Source organism: Siphateles boraxobius, unplaced genomic scaffold, assembly GCF_051911475.1.
Source record: "Siphateles boraxobius isolate OS27281-9 unplaced genomic scaffold, OSU_SipBor_1 68, whole genome shotgun sequence".
NCBI classification, from domain to species: Eukaryota; Metazoa; Chordata; class Actinopteri; order Cypriniformes; family Leuciscidae; genus Siphateles; species Siphateles boraxobius.
Genome location: NW_027509195.1, coordinates 8,907,285 through 8,924,086, shown reverse-complemented (window position 1 = coordinate 8,924,086; position 16,802 = coordinate 8,907,285). Strand labels below are relative to the sequence as shown.

The following is a 16,802-nucleotide window of genomic DNA, read 5'->3' as shown; positions in this document are numbered from 1 at the left end:
GCGATGGGTGGCTACTTGGTAAGTTATGCATTTAAATGTATGGTTCTATCTAAAAGTTTAATTTTTGTGTGTTATTATTCAACTGCCCATCAGGAGACAGTGGTTATCCACTAAAGACGTGGCTGTTAACCCCCTCACCAACCCACAAACTGACCGAGAGCGCAGATACAATGATGCCCATTCTCGCACTCGGTCAGTTGTGGAGCGGGCGATTGGGCAGCTGAAATGTCGGTGGCGTTATACCGCCCTGACAAGGTTTGCCACATCATACTGGCCTGTGGAGTGCTGCACAATGTCGCGCACAGGCATGGCATACCCCTTGGTGAGGTGGCAGCACTGCCACATGACTCTGACCCAGGACCAGTATATGTGCAGCACAATCAACAAGCCATTCAGGCCCGTCAACGTGTAATTGCGACAATATAAATGGTACTCAGACACAAAGTTCATTTTTTCACCAATTCCTTTAATGAATGCCTTATTTCTGTGAGTGCGTCAGTGACATTTTTCAGGTGACTGTTAATTTCTCCAATGGCCCTAACAATTTGCTGTTGTGACTCCAGAACAGCATGCGTCAAGACGCGGCCAGATGGACGGGCTTCAGCACTGGGGGGAGCATTAGAGACACCGGAGACGCTGGACTGAATGGGCTCTGGCTGCTCGGGTGGTGGAGACTCTGGTGGTGCGGACTCTGAGTGCGTGCCAGTGGACGTTCCTGCTGTTGTTCCTGCGGTTCCTAAGTCCAAATAAACACAGCCACATGTTAACAGTAATTTGAATCGGTTCCTTATTAATGGGTACACGCATTTGCAATAAAAGCAGTGGATACGAAAAATCTCTGGTGTACTTTTTGCTACATTGCATGCATTTTAAAATTAAAATGGTGGCTGGTAGGCTATATGTATCAAAGTTAAGGAAATACATTTTACATTAGTTACCTTGCTGGCAGTCCTGCAGTATATCCGAGTCTCCCACATCAACGGATACGATTCCAGAGATTAACGTGTCTCCTACAATAGAGGCAACTCTCTGATCAAAGGGTGAAAGTTCATCGGCCCCTGTACCACCGCCTGTTCTGCCCACACTGTGGCGGTGCGCAGCAGTTCTCCGCTTAACTTCCACCTTTATGTCAGACCATTTCTTCTTCAGTTCATTTACAGTGCGACTCTCAGATCCCACCGCGTTGACGGCATCAGACAAACTCTCCCACTCTTTTTTCTTTCTTTTGTTATTCATTCCAGAGGACAAAGTTCCAAATAAAATATTTTTTCTTGTTTCTACCTCTAATAGTAGGACTCTAATTCATTTTCAGTGAAATTTCGTTTCTTGCTTGTTTTAGCCATGTTCTTGCAGGTTTCTTTTTCCAAATTGGACTAATTACCATATTTAAATGATTTAATTGAGGGAGGAGACTGGGTGGGGCGTTGTGCTCGTGCATGTGCGCTCAATTTTACGTTAATTGGGATGTACAAAGAGAATATGCGTGGGAACCTTCGTACGCAGAGATTCATACATCTGTTTTTTTTTGTGCGTACGCACATTTACAGCTTTGTCCGTACGCAATGTTTTAGTATGAATTCAACGCAAGTCTTTGTACATGAGGCCCCTGGTGCTCCAAAGACAAAATAAACACTGCCATCTGATACAAGAAATTATAGCTTTTTACATATTTACGGGAAAACAGCCTCAAGTGTGTATCAATGGGCGGTAGATGCCAACTCTTAGTCTAACCTACGCAGACATTTTAGTGCTGGACACTTGGCACACCTCTTTCAGACTCTGTCCTTCAGCTGTGTGATAAACGACTCTGTACTGTTGGGGACCTTTGCTGGGGGCCGTCCAACGCAGGCGCACCTCTCGTGAGCCTAGTCCTACATACCGCAGATCAGATGGGCTGGGATAGGACAGAACTGGGTCCTCAGTGGGTCGCTCCATTCCTTTTTACAAAAGATATTTGATGTTTCGTTTAAGTACATAGAAGAAATTTGTAGGATCAATATAATGAAAACAAATGTGTGTGTGATTGACCTACTCTTCGCTTTTATACGGTCTTCAATCTTGCCACAGAGGATGCGTGCTAGTCTTCCCACCAGTTTACTGAGCAGAGGAAAATCATTCACGTTATATACATTCAACTCCAGTGGTTCAGACGCCACCTGCCTCAACTCTGCCTCATCTGCATTTTTCACACCTGGACATGAGTGGGAAATAAATAAAAATAAAAACATAAATATATGTATATATATACATTACTACAACAAAGGTCATTTTAAATATGTAATATCATATATATATATATATATATATATATGATATGATATATATATATATATATATATATATATATATATATATATACACTCTACCATTCACAAGTTTGGTGAGAGTATTTTATTTTAAAAAGATAATTTTATTCAGCAAAGATGCATTAAATTGATCAAAACAAGTGACAGTAAAGACATTTGTGATGAATCAACATTGATAATATTAAAAAAATGTTTCTTGAGCAGAAAATCAGCATATTAGAATAATTTCTGTAGGATCATGTGACACTGAAGACTGGATTAATCGTAATAATATATCACAATATCACTGTTTTTACTGCATTTTTAATCAAATAAATGCAGTCTTGAGACGTTTTTAATAAACATCACAATCTTACCAACCACCAACTTTTGCACAGTAGTGTATTCATTAGCAAACAGTGTTCATCTTCATAGCCTCTCTTAAATTCATTACACTCCATGTGCGATTTGCTAAGAGAGGGTCTTACCTATAGCAATGATCTCCACACCGGCATTCTTCAGCCTATTGGCTGCAGCAATGGCATCATCCTGTGATTTCCCATCAGTCAACAGCAGCAGGAATTGTGGGGTGTTGGGCCGTGCCCCCACCTCCTCCTTTAGATTGTTCTCAAGAGCGTGGATTAAAGCCTGACCTTAGGTACAGACATCATGATGTTGAAAATGGACAGGGAAGTAGTTCACATTTGCAGACAAATTCAAATATTGGTTTCATAAAAGAATCGTATCATCACTGCTGGTTCTGTGCAGTAATACGTATTAAGATTATTAGACAAAAAGCAATAAACCACAAGATGCTGTGCATTTCAGTGACTTTACAATGGTCAAGAGGTGTTCTTTGGAACGATGAAACCCTCTTTACCACAGGAGAAATAATTGCTTATAAATAGTGACAATGACAGTATGATAAAAGACATAAATGTTTAATAGATATTAAAGTGCCCCAATTTAGTTTTTTTCCAATATTCCCTTTCATGCAGTGTGTAGCTGTTTGTGAATGTAAACTTTCAGCAAAGCTGTAAAGTTGTGTCGAAAGTACATAATCGACTCTGAACCGCCTTTACGAGTCGTTTGTGTTTTGAATCCTATTGCTTTAGGGTTCTACGTCACTTGAAGATACATTTGTATAATGCCCGCCTATGTTGTATATTGTCTACCAGCGAACAACTTGTCCAGCCCACAACATGTTGTTTTACTGACGACTGCTTCTCAAATCTCGGAGTTCAACACAGGATTCGCAAAACGCTTGCTCTTGAAAGATGGGTCAGTACCCAGTTTATTTGGACCAGCTTGCTCCTCACAATCTCCTCACAACGTGTAAGTATGAATAATTATTGATGAATATAGTTTCTACTGGTTGTTCAAAATACTTAGTTTTGTGTTTTATATTGTGTAAGTTACCGGCTAACTCACGTTATTACCGTCAAATAGTTCTTCTAATCAGCAGTGGGCCACTATTACCTAAAACTCTGTCTATTAATGCAGATTGTCTGTCATTCTTACTACTTTGAGTAAAGATAAAGGATGGAGCAAGATTTGTTTTACAAGCGTTTGTTACATCAGTCATTCACGTTAGAGCTGGCTGAACATATGTACGTTATTGATACAGTTCCCACATGTGCACCGCAATAAATTAGAAATATACACATCGATTTTTTGATGGACATACTCTTGTTAATGCTGATGGTGAGGAATTACAGTTAAACCATCTCATAATGTACCTTAAACTGAGTAGCGTATCACTGAGGAACATATGGTATATTTAGACCGATAAATTTACAGACAAATGCTGTAATGGGTTTATATGTTTGTCAAGCATCATTATACATTACTATAGAACGTGCATTCACAGGGGTGCATTTAAGTTTATTAATATCAGGTTGGTAAGCAATATAAGGGTAAAATATCTAGTTACCAGTGAAAGTGTTGCCTCCCTTGTATCTGAAGTTCCTGATGGCCTCCAAAAGCGGTTCTCTAGAGGTGAAGTTATTCAGATGCCACTCTGTGCGTGGATCTCCACTGTACTGAGATAATGCTGAAACAACAACAAATTTAGTTGTTAAACAGTAATGATGTATTCTATTGATCAAAGGTGACAAATCAGCATATTATAATGACTTCTGAAGGATCATGTGACTGAAAATTCAGCTTTGTATCACAGGAATAAATTACATTTTAAAATATATTTAAATAGAAAACAATTATTTAAAACTGTAATAATATTTCACAAATACGACTGCTCTAACTGTATTTTTGATCAAATAAATGCAGACTTTTTGAGCATAAAAGACTTTTTGAAAAACATAAACAAATCTTACATTTTCAACACTAGTGTATAAACTTTAATTAAGTAAATATTTAATTGAATAAAGTTGAAATGTTACTACTAAAATGCACATCTGACACCGCAATGTATATATCCATGAAATAGCATCTCACCTATCTGCACGCCCTGTGGGCCGATGTAAAAGGGGACAGCCAGGCCCTCCAGGAAGTCACGCACTTTTCTGAAGTTTGTGCGGCCGATGCTCCAGGATCCGTCCACCAGAAGGACCAGATCTGCCTCAACGCCAGCACTGCATTCAAACGGCTTTCGTGTGGAAACAGCTTAAGACACATTGGGCAAGATTCAAACTCTGCTGTTTTAATAAGGCAACATAAACTGAGTGTGAGAATGTCTTTTAATGTCTCTTAGCCTGTGCATGCTTGCAGTTATATTTTACTGTGAGGGATATTTATGAGTCTTTTCACACCTACAAACATTAAGCAATCATCTCTGCTCCTATATCAAGCACTTTGTGAAGTGATTTTTGCAAGATAATTGTTTCTGTCAATACATATACAGTATGTGTGTTCCTCCACAGTGCATTCCAATCTATGCGTGTGTTTTTTATAGATGTGAGGAAGGAGGGAACAAATTTCAGCCCTGAGGGCCATACGAGGGGCCTTGATAACAACCTACAGTGTCATTAACTCTGGTTTGTCTCTAATTCGGTTATTAGCCCTCACTATACAGACACAGGAAACATCAACACAGCTCATTAACTCTGTTAAACACTGACCGTAACATGTTCCTGTATCACGGGAGACTCTTTGAGTCAATGTGCATTTGACATTTATATTCACATATGTAAGAGGTCAATAACATTGTACATTATCTTTTTAATAGCTGTTTGTCCATCTGGTTTATTTTTAATCATCTGAAATGTGAGTGCTATAACCTGTGACAGGTTGGGTTGGGGTGGTTTTTCTCGGTTTGTTGGTGTTGGTAACCTCTTCTCTCACTGACTTCCCTCCATTATCTTCTTGATCATTTTTATCCTCATTCTTGGATCGATTCTTGTCTTTTTTTTTCTTTTCTTTAGGGCTTCTGTCAACTTCCGGCTCAAGCTCAGGTACAGCAGGAGGCTCTATAGTAGCAGAAAGACATTACGAGTGAAAGATAAATAGCTAAATAAAATTTTTAAATGTACTGCAGCTAAATAAAGCAATCTTGTCTCAGATTGATCCAAAATTCATAATAACTGCGAAGCTGAGTTTTAATGACCTTAAAAGTGGGTGAATTTGACTCATGACAATCAACACATTTGTACATATAATTGTGGTTATAAATGGTTAAATAGATGGAAGACTAATCACAATGAAGTTTACAAGAAATGCAAGAAGACCATATGCAAGTCGGTATACAAATACAATTATTACTATGACACCATCACAGAGGTGGAGATTTTAAACTTTAATCCTAAATGTATTTAAAAGTAAAGTTTACACACACAAAAAAATAAAACCAATTATATAATATCAAAAGCTTAAATTACCTGCAAACCAAAATCTGAATGTATGTTAAGTGGTTTCAGAAGAATATTTGAGGATTGTTTGAGAGATATCAAAATACAGAGTATAGCTAGTGATGGTGTCTGCATTCCCACACCCCGCACATGTGGACAGAATCCCTTCCTTGTCCTGTCCTGTCCCATTAAGGCACCATTGATTACAGGTGTTTGGGGGTGAATGGACTCTTATTAATAGGTTAGTGAAGGAGCTGGCGCCAGTTCAACTATCTGTAGCCCCGCCAGTAAAAAACGGATAATGACAGAGAGGCCGTGGGACAAAAGCTCGGCACAGAGTTACTTGCCTTTGTACTCCTGGTTGGGCAGAAGCATGTTTGGTTTGTCTAAGAAATTTTCATAATTTTAGTAACACCAATTCACACATCTGGAGCTTAGAGTGAAAACTGCAAAACTGATAAAATACACTGATATTTCCCACTGAAAATGCAATTTATTTACGTCAAGTACTTCAATTATTAAAAACAGAAGTCCTCAGTGAAAATGTTGTATTTATAAATGTTTTATATTGAATGTTTTATATTGAATGTTTTTATGATGTTTTATATTGAAAATGTTTTATTTATGATAATGTGCATAATTAGGCCTAGAACACAATATTATGAAATACACACTACAGTTTTAATGTTTGAGGTATGCTCACCGAGGCTGCATTTATTTGATCAAAAATACAGTGAAACAACAATATTGTGTAATATTATTACAATTTAAAATAACTTCTCATTTAATATATTTTAAGATGTCATTTATTCCTGTGATGGCAAAGCTGAATTTTCAGCATCATTACTCCAGACTTCAGTGTCACATGATCCTTCAGAAATCATTCTAATGTGGCGATTTGATGCTCACAAAACATTTCTTATTATTATCAATGCTGAAACGGTTGTTATTGACAAACACATATATGGTTAACTCCTGGGAAACAGGCAGAAAATGTTAGCGGGTTCTCTACCTGTAGTCGTTGGTTCTCGGTAGAGCACGGTGGGAAGGGCTGCTAGAGCCTCCGTCACGTCATCCACTTCTCCAGAGCCAGAGCCAATGGAGGGAATTTTCTTCTTCTGCTCCCTGTTCCCGCTGCGGATCACCTCTTCCTCACGCAATCCATCGACTGTGAGAAAATGAGGAACAGGGAAATTGAAAAATACTGGGAGGAGGATATGAAAATAAACAGATAAAGTGTGTGAAGGCCTATAAGTTAAATGTCTAATTAATTATATAATTATATAATATTATAAAATTTATTGGAAACTATTTGGCAAATCAGATTACATAAAACAAGTAAACCGTGTTTAAGCACTATTTTGTTAACACCAACACCTTTTTGACATATAAGCAGATCCACATCGAAAAACAGAGTGGATGCTTTGGCTTTTATGAGAGAACAATGGAATAATCCCCTATCAGACAAGCAAGCATGACCCTCTATCCAAACCTGTCCAGACCTGCACGCTCGACATAGTAACCTACTCTCTCTCCCAACCTCTCATCCCAACGTTTCACAGATGTTTGGCATAGTCTGCATCTTTTGACAATGACAACACCAAGCTCTTATGAAATAAAGTCCAGTCTACATTCTTATTTTAGCACATTCACAATTTCAAATGCAAAGCCTGGTTCTTTACTAAGGCATTTCATCATCTGATATCAGGTTTCTTTCAGGGTGGTCGTTTCGGTGGAATATTACTGTGTTTAAAAGGGAATTCCAAAAGTGTTTTGTGCCTGTAAAGAAACAAGAGTCAGTCCCAGCCTTTAATCCAGCAGGAATCCACCATTTGACAGTGTCAATTACAGTTCCCTGAACACTGTCTGTGTGTGTGTAGTTTGTGATGTGTTAAAACAAGGAATGGTTTCTGTACTTTGGGTCTGTGTTGACAGCTTCTGACCACTGGGAACTATGACATAAAGATTTCTGCTTCTCGCAGAAAGTTCCCCAACCACCAACAACAACTGGATGGGAAACCTCTAGCGCTGATATTAAACTTTGAGGTGTACTCTACCCCTTTTTGATACAGACATGAATGATTCCTCAAATCATGTGGCTTGATGTGCAGAGATTTATAATTAGTTTCCCAAAGTAATCACACTTATTATTTTAGCCTGGCAGATGATAAAATGGGTGAAAAACTCAAAAGAAGTTATAGGAACCACATAGCAATGTTCGGTCATCCTCCACTCTTACTGGTAAAACGTCTTTTTGCAACGAGTTTCTCCTGTGTCCCATTGAGCACCAGGACTTGGAGGAGGTATTCCTGTCTGGAGTCCAGGCCCGCTACCGTGGCCCGGCCGCGTGTAGTCGTCAGCATCAGCTCTGGCTGTTGAACCTCTGGAAAAAAAAAATATTTAGATTTAAAGCTCATTTCAGTCAGATCTTAACAGTTGGAGCAGCATGTGTCAGTGAAGATTATTTTTTAAATTCACAATGTAACACAGCTTTGGAAAGTGGCTGATATCAAAGTACATGGTTATTAAAATACAGTTCACTTTGGACTCCACATCAAACCTGCAGTTCACTATTGGTCAGAGGGTGGAAAATACAAAAAAAATACACAATTCAGACTGTTTTAGGCAACAGAAAATACTTAATATTTAATCGAGATGTCAGCATGTCTCATTTCAGAAAAGTAACCATTATAAAACTGAATGTTATTTCTCATGAGGTGTAAATTATTGTAATTTCATTCTTAATTTAGAATGTAATGGCTGCTTTTCTGAATAGAGGCAGGCTAAATGACGCTATGTTGCTGACAAATGTGACCTCTGGAGGGAGCGGACTTCGAAATGAGACACAGCATGGGGTTTTCATTTCAAGGTACTGGGGAGGGGAGAATTATCGGAAGTAAGGCATTATGCTTATTACACAGAAGATAACTAAATACAATCAAAATATGGCAGTGTGAGAGTTTATTACGAAACATGATTGCCTATTTCTGTCTGTCTCTGCCTGGAGCACTGTGGGGCATGTGTGGTGTTTGTTTTGCTGTGTGAACTTTCTCGAGACTGCAACAGACCTGTCTGGACTCACCTAACTGAGCACAAGGGCGGAACAGTAGATAAGAGAGACAAAGATAAAGAGAGAGAGAGAGAGAGAGAGAGAGAGAGAGAGAGAGAGAGAGAGAGAGAGAGAGAGAGAGAGAGAGAGAGAGAGGAGACACAGAGAGAGAGAGACAGAGAGAGAGAGAGAGAGAGAGAGAGAGAGGAGACACAGAGAGAGAGAGACAGAGAGAGAGAGAGAGAGAGAGAGAGAGAGAGAGAGAGAGAGAGAGAGACAGAGAGAGAGAGAGAGAGAGAGAGAGAGAGAGAGAGAGACAGAGAGAGAGAGACAGAGACAGAGAGAGAGAGAGAGACAGAGAGAGAGAGACAGAGAGAGAGAGAGAGAGAGAGACAGAGAGAGAGAGAGAGAGAGAGACAGAGAGAGAGAGACAGAGAGAGAGAGAGAGAGAGAGGAGACACAGAGAGAGAGAGACAGAGAGAGAGAGAGAGAGAGAGACAGAGAGAGAGAGACAGAGAGAGAGAGAGAGGGGGGGGGAAGAGAAGTGGTTTCACAGACACATACAGAGTGGTAAAAGACAAGATGAAATGTCAGACAGAGGTGATAAGAGCAAAGGCTATGACTATCCTCATTCCATCATCTCTCAAAAATCCTGCTTTCCCATTCCTCACCTGTTCTGAATGCTTATTCATGTGCCCTCATTATCTTTAATCAAAATAGAAACAATGATCCAATCAATTCCTGATGGACAAAAGATTATTCTTGTTCGAGAAGCCATTTTACTTGTTTACATGGCACAATAGGGAATCACAACTTCTGTTTCATGACGACTTTAAAAATGAGTAACATAGTTTGATTTATTTACTGACAAGTTTGTTTCAAAAGTGTCAAAATGCGGCTGGTAAATAAAATAAAACTGAGTGCTTCAGTGGAATCCAGTTTCTGTTATGTGTAGCGGCCAAAATGTGGGTGTTTCCTCAGAGCAGCGGAGGGTTTAATGTGCCCTGGAGCCAGCAGGTACGGCTGCTAAACACTTCACCTTTTTGAAACATAATGTACATTATGAATGCACATTGAATACACTGCTGTTCCAAAGTTTATGGTAAGATTTATTTATTTTTTGAGAGAGAGAAATTAATACTTTTATTCAGCAAGGATGCATTAAAATGTTACAAAATTACAGTAAAGAATTACATTGTTACAAAAAAATGCTGTTTTTTTTACTTCTTATTCACCAAAAAAGTCAGAAAGAAATGTATACGTAATATTACAAAATTATATTAAGCAGCATTAATGTTTTCAATCTTGGTAATATGAAATTTGACACTAAAGACTGGAATAATGGCAGCTGAAAATTCAGCTTTGCCTTCACAGTAATGATTTGCATTTTAAAATATACTGAAAATCTTAAATTCTTTCAAAAACATAAAAAATCCTGCTGTGCCCAAACTTTTGAACGGGAGTGTACCCATGTTATAGCATGCAAAGTTTTTGTCCACAGCAAAAAAAAAGCACTTCAAATGTAAAAAATGCCATCAAGTCAAGCATATGACAGTGAGAAAAAGTAACAAAAAGTTAAAAAGTGTAAATGTAAATGTTACATTTAGTAAGAAGTAATGATGTAATCTTAATGATTTACCAGTAACTAAAGCGGTCTCACCTGTGATGGGCCGCACACGGACCTTGTAACCCTGCACTGGCCCTTCCGCCTCCTTCCATTTCATCTGCAGTCGATCTTCAGACAGAACAGTCAGCTTCAGCCGGGCTGGAAATGCATTCAAAGACTTTACAAAACAAGCTTTGTGGAAATGCAACGTAACAACACATTATTAGCAAAGAAACAGATCTATTACGACTGATAGACATTTGATATGTCTGATGTGTCCTCTATGACAAAACAAGCATGTAACTCCTAGAGAGAATCATGGGAAAAGAGGCCTGTATGTGGGACTAAGATATGTACGTCTTGAAAGATCAAAGTATTCCTCTAAAAGCTTCTCAATGGCTTTTTTCACGCCTCTAATATTTAAACGGGAAGTTTTTTTATTCATTCCTCCTTTTCCTTCATCACTGTTCTCTTGCTCAACTCTGCCCTTGTCTTCAGCTTATCTGCATAATTTCCACATGCCAGCTTGTCACAATCCCCTCTTTCATGTTTCCTTCTCCGTCTTTCCCTCTCCCCAGCTGTCCGCGAGTGCTCAAAGCAGGCCCTGTAATGCCCCGCAGGGTAACAGGGGGTTGAGGACCACAGGAAATCTGCTTTTCGGTGGGGTTGAAGGTCAGCCTGAAGGGGATGCATGCATGTAACGTCATAGCCCAGATGAGTTTTACAATGGGTATGACCCCAAAAACATGAAGATCTTTGTCCCCTCTTACTGTAGTGTCTTTAAACTCCGCATTATGTCGGGGGAATAAAATCAGAGAAATGGAGAAATGATTGTTACATGCACTGTAAAATAAATAAATAATTAACAATTTTTATCAGGTCTTTGTCTATATTCTTTATCAGGTAGGAAAAATATGCTTCATATATAACGTAACATCTAAATTAACAGGTTTAATTCGGGTAAAAATATATTTTATTTATTTATTTATTAATATTATTATTATTATAAAATGAGGGAATGTTGAATTCTTAGGTTGCATGCACTGTAAAAAAAATTTATCAGGTATAGAAATTACAATTAATGTGGTAACATCTAAATTACCAGGTTTAATTTAAAGCAAAATATTTTGTTTATTGTTATTATTATAAAATGAGGGGAATGGTCAAATAATTGTTTTCAAGCATTATAAAAAGGGTTTTTATCAAGAATAAAAATATGCTTCAAGTGGGTTTTTTTTTTTTACTTGAATTAAGTCTACTAATTAAGATATTTTATTTATTATTATTATTGATGTTATTATTATTGTATAAAAATGATGCTTCGTGTGGTAAAACCTAAATTAACAGGGTTACTTTAAACAAAAATATTCATTCATTCATTTCTAATGAATGGTGAAATGCGTGGCATTATGCATTAGAAAAAAAATATCATGAGGGATAATATATAAAAAAATATGCTTCATGAGGTAACGTCTAAATTAAAAGGCTTAATTCAAGTAAAATATTTTATTTATTATCATTATTATTAAATATGGCAATCAACTGCATTAGATAGGCTAACACAAATGAACATTAGTTTTAAGGGTCAAATCTGGTAGAAATAGTTCCTTAAGGTAACAACATTTTTTACAGTGGCAACAAATAAATATCCATGCTCTGCATTAACTGGCAGTGGATCAGAGGCAAAAGGAAGCTTTCTGGCCGACACAGCAGCACCACCAACCCAGAAATCAACAAATGTGCGGCCAAATGCTCAGACAAAAACAGTGTGGAAAACACACGCACAGCATGTATTCTCTAGGGAAGACAGAGATAACAAGAGGCCTAGAAAGGACATAAATTATTCCAAGCTTTTTAAGGCAAATTTCTTTCCCAAATGTAGCAATGTCCACCAAGAGCTATGTGAAGTTGTCTAAGGATTCCGCAATGTTGCACAAGGGCCTCGGGCAGGAATTCTGCATTCTAAAGCCTATTCTATTCTGGTGTGCTGCTAACCAAAAATTGTCTTTCCTTGGGGAAAGTTACAATTTAGACAAGAGTTGAATTAGTATCATTTGATTTTGGCTAAAAGTGTCTTTAGAGTCTAAATATTTATTTCTAACTGTTATAGGTTCTTCATTGTTTTGTGGGGTTACAATACACTTTGTGGGTTGTAAATTCTGTCCCCTTAGATAGACTTTTAGGAATGCAGTTGACATTCCACAAACAAAACAAAAGATGTGTGTTTTCTGGCAGTATTGGAGATACTATCAAAATTACAAAGACAGAATAAAACATTTGAGAATGCCTTTACTAATAATATTTTCTTTTTATGTCTGAATTAACAGTTAAGAATATAACTAACATGTAAGAAACATTATACAATTATACACTTGACCTTTGAATGAATTAAAAAGCGAATGTATTCCTGTCCCACAAAAAGAGCTATATGTGGATTGTTATTTTGTGGGCATGATTGCTACAGTGCTACTTGACCCTTTATTTCATTTTGAAGTGCACAGGCCTTGCATTTTGGTTATAAACGAGGACATCTAATTATGGAAACATCAGGCACCAGCAATTATCCATGGCTCTTAAATTCTGAACATTTTCAAGGATGCAGAGACGTGCGTAAAAATACAGAAATAGCAGAATTTTAAGTGTTAAGGGACTTAAGTCCACAGGGATAAGGGACTTCAAATGTTAGTTTATCGTTATCTGCCTTTATTTTTATTTTTAAGTGTGCATGACCATTTCCCCCATACTTACATTTAGATTACCTTTGATTTTAGTTTTCCGTGCTTTACTTTTCATATATTTAGACAAAATAGCATTAAGCCATTGATAGTACATCAGCCATTTTTCTGTTATCAGTCACAACATGCAAAATAATTCTCAACATCAACCAGAATTGTAATATTGTGTATATTGGTATATAGGTAAAAGGAAACATATAACCTTGGGTATGAACTTCAAAAACCAGCATAAGGAGAACCGTCACCAGGGTGAGTGTCATTCGTTCTGGGAGGACGAGAAGAGATTTGTGGGCCGTCATGATTGTGCTGGTATTAATTAAAGACCTGTGGGAAAATAGTCACTGTGAGCAATGCGAAAAATGAGTGTAACTTTCATTCACTTAAAATAAACATCAAAGCGAGGTGATCATAATAACATAAACAGCGGTTATGGACGTTGGCACCGTAAAGCTGATGTTCTCTGATGAAGCTGCGTACAGTATTCCAAACCCTTTAATGTAACACAACTTTAAATATACCATCCTAAACAATAAGGGGAAGAGAAAGAGAGGGCGAAAGAGATGGGACATTTACAAAAAAGGCTGCACCAGAAGTGGTCATTACAGGCCCATTGAAGACAATTACAAGTTGAGGGAGGGAAAGCTGAACACCTGTAACCAGACATGTCTGCAAATCCTTAATGTAAAGCATGTAATTCAGCAAGTGAACCGACTCGTTAAAATCCGAACTGTCCACATCAAAAAATCAATGGAGAAAACAGCAAATCTTTTCAGTAGTGCTGGTCTGATTCACACAAATATTATGTGTGAGAAGTGCAATTATTTGGCACCTATTTTAATTGGACTCCTTCCCTCCCCATGCTTTGGGCCATAATAACACGGCATTTACATGCATTGGCTTGTTGTACTGACTAGAATAGAAACAGATGAAATGGGGAACTTTAAAGCTCCGAATCGTCGAATCTGTTGTGATACCACACCTAAAGTGAGCTGTCGAAAGCTATTACCGCTAACTAACGTTACCTAAGAGCATTTTGAAACCTAGAACTGAAGCAGCCCACATGAACTGCGCATTAGGTGGTCTACTGTCTTTCGCATTAACTCAAACATTACATGACTTAACGTTATATAGATAGGCTGCTCAACTCTGTTAATACTCGGATACCTGAACCACTAGAAACAATTACAGCAAGTCAAATGGAATTCTAACTTTTAATTTTAATACAGCAAAGCATTGGGAAACACACACATAATATCTGACTCTGATAAGGGTCTATTGGAAATAAAGTAGTTTACCTGAAGCGTGTACCTGACGCATTCCACACACAGGTATGGGATGTTAACGCATTGAGTCCCGGTCACTCACTTCCCATTCGCTCCCGTTTAATGCTCTACTTCGGTTGGGTTAGGTGTGAAATATGATACGGGTGCAGTACCCTCCTCTAGTAATATAGAGGCGGAGAATATATACTCAGGGTTGTAGGCCTATATCAGCTGTTCTGCAAAGCGAGAGAGAGAGAGAGAGAGAGAGAGAGAGAGAGAGAGAGAGAGAGAGAGAGAGAGAGAGAGAGAGAGAGAGAGAGATGCTGTCGAAGTAGACAACTCAGTTTGTTTTGAGAAACAAGCCCTAGATTACTGTAAATTTAAACTTCCATAACTTTTTCATACTTAAAATTTTTGAAGTGCTTTCACTTCAGTAATAATCTGCTGATTGTTTTCTTTAAAACAAGACCAAACTTCGGTCTATATTCCCAAGCATTCTTGAATTACAACCATTTAAGTTTGTATAGTGCATTTTAACGTCAATTATCAAAAGGGGGGGTGACACTTAAGGGGTTAAACTTTTGCAGATAAAATCAAATAACTTTTATTAGATTAAATTGTAGTTTATCTGTGATGCATTTTTATAATAATAATAATTATTATGCTGCACTTTTTGCTTAACCTGCCAATTTCAAACCATTATGCTAATACAGGTTATGGTTAGCTCAGGTTATGGCTGACAAGGGTAGGGTAGGTAACACCTTTAAAAAGTGTTACAACCATCCCCCCTTACATACAAATAAAAACATTTTCTTTTTAATGATTTTACAGAATGCGTAGACAGTGGAAAAGAAAGACAGATGTGTCCCTGCCAGTGGTTTTTTCTTTCTTTCTTTTTTTCTCAATTTGATGAGGTTTCAGGTCAGGCAGATCAGTTGTCAGACGACAATGTTGAAAGCCAGTGGTGAGGATTCTGAGACCAGACAATGAAAACTTTTATGTTGCCTGTATGTAGCGATTTGGCAACTCAAAGCCAAAGGAAGTGTGGGTAAAATGTGCCCTATGTAGTTTCTGGGCCCACCCAGTCTGCACTCCAGAGTTAAAAACACAGATTATTCACTATTGTTACTCTGATTGAGAATATTCACACAGACACACAAATTTACACTTTTTGTTTTTTTGTTAGTCCTACATGTTCTTTACAGATAAACTGCAGTTTAGTGTTCATTAAGCATAAAACCCGCTAAGGAAGTTTGTTCTAGTATATTTTATATATATATATATTTACAGACACATGCACACAGTCAAACAGAAAATGTATTTGAGCTGTGGTCAATCACAGAAAGAGAGGCATTATTTTGTATTGTTTCAGTGAACCTAGTGGGGTAGATTGTAACAAAAGCACACCATGTATTTGACATCAATTCATAAGGACTGTGATATTCTTAAAGAGGTTTGAATGGGTGGCTTTTTGTATTAAACAAATGTGGGTACTTTCTATAAAAGTTTGAGCACTCAAGCTCATAAATTCATTGTGTTACAGATGCTGAAGCAAAAAGTGTTACAACCATACCCGGTCTTGCCCTAATGCACTTATTAAAGAGCTGTCAGGGTAAACACACTTTATTCGTCAGAAGACCACATTTTTGGCAGTAACAATCAGAGGAGGGGACTAGCGATGGAAACTGTACCAGTCTTTTAACAAATTAGACTTTAAGCTTTGAACACGTAGATAATCCTAAACAAACAAACAAAACAAAAATCGGCCGGTAAAGCATCTATGAGTTGCCGAATGTAAATTAGTATGTTGCATAATGCCTTTAAAAATAATTAAATAAAGTTTACTTGCGCTGCATGTGTAGATTTATGCGAGACTGAAACATAAATTCCACTTAAGTGAATTCATTACCATCTCCTGAAACAACTGTTTTCTCTTGATCTTCAGACTATTTGGAACTGAACAGGCCCTCTCTGACTTCATGATTAATCCACTAAACAAACTCAATGAAGTTCATGAATTTATAGACTTCCCTCTACCTGCATGAAAACTCCAAACAAA

The 16,802-nt window shown here is 37.7% G+C and overlaps 1 protein-coding gene across 1 annotated transcript in view; it reads right to left on the bottom strand.

The window, feature by feature from the left end:
• Nucleotides 1-14,893, bottom strand: part of LOC143722893 (collagen alpha-1(XX) chain-like) — a 29,657-nt gene extending 14,764 nt beyond the window's left edge. The window contains exons 1-11 of the mRNA XM_077214620.1: nucleotides 14,777-14,893; nucleotides 13,684-13,805; nucleotides 10,801-10,905; nucleotides 8,331-8,474; nucleotides 7,104-7,259; nucleotides 5,525-5,713; nucleotides 4,743-4,910; nucleotides 4,219-4,338; nucleotides 2,774-2,938; nucleotides 2,033-2,191; nucleotides 1,768-1,937 (exon numbers count right to left, since the gene is read on the bottom strand). Coding sequence (XP_077070735.1) covers nucleotides 1,768-1,937; nucleotides 2,033-2,191; nucleotides 2,774-2,938; nucleotides 4,219-4,338; nucleotides 4,743-4,910; nucleotides 5,525-5,713; nucleotides 7,104-7,259; nucleotides 8,331-8,474; nucleotides 10,801-10,905; nucleotides 13,684-13,780 — 1,473 coding nt within the window. The 5' untranslated portion in view covers nucleotides 13,781-13,805; nucleotides 14,777-14,893. The remainder of the gene's footprint in view (nucleotides 1-1,767; nucleotides 1,938-2,032; nucleotides 2,192-2,773; nucleotides 2,939-4,218; nucleotides 4,339-4,742; nucleotides 4,911-5,524; nucleotides 5,714-7,103; nucleotides 7,260-8,330; nucleotides 8,475-10,800; nucleotides 10,906-13,683; nucleotides 13,806-14,776) is intronic.
• Nucleotides 14,894-16,802: the final 1,909 nt, after the last annotated feature.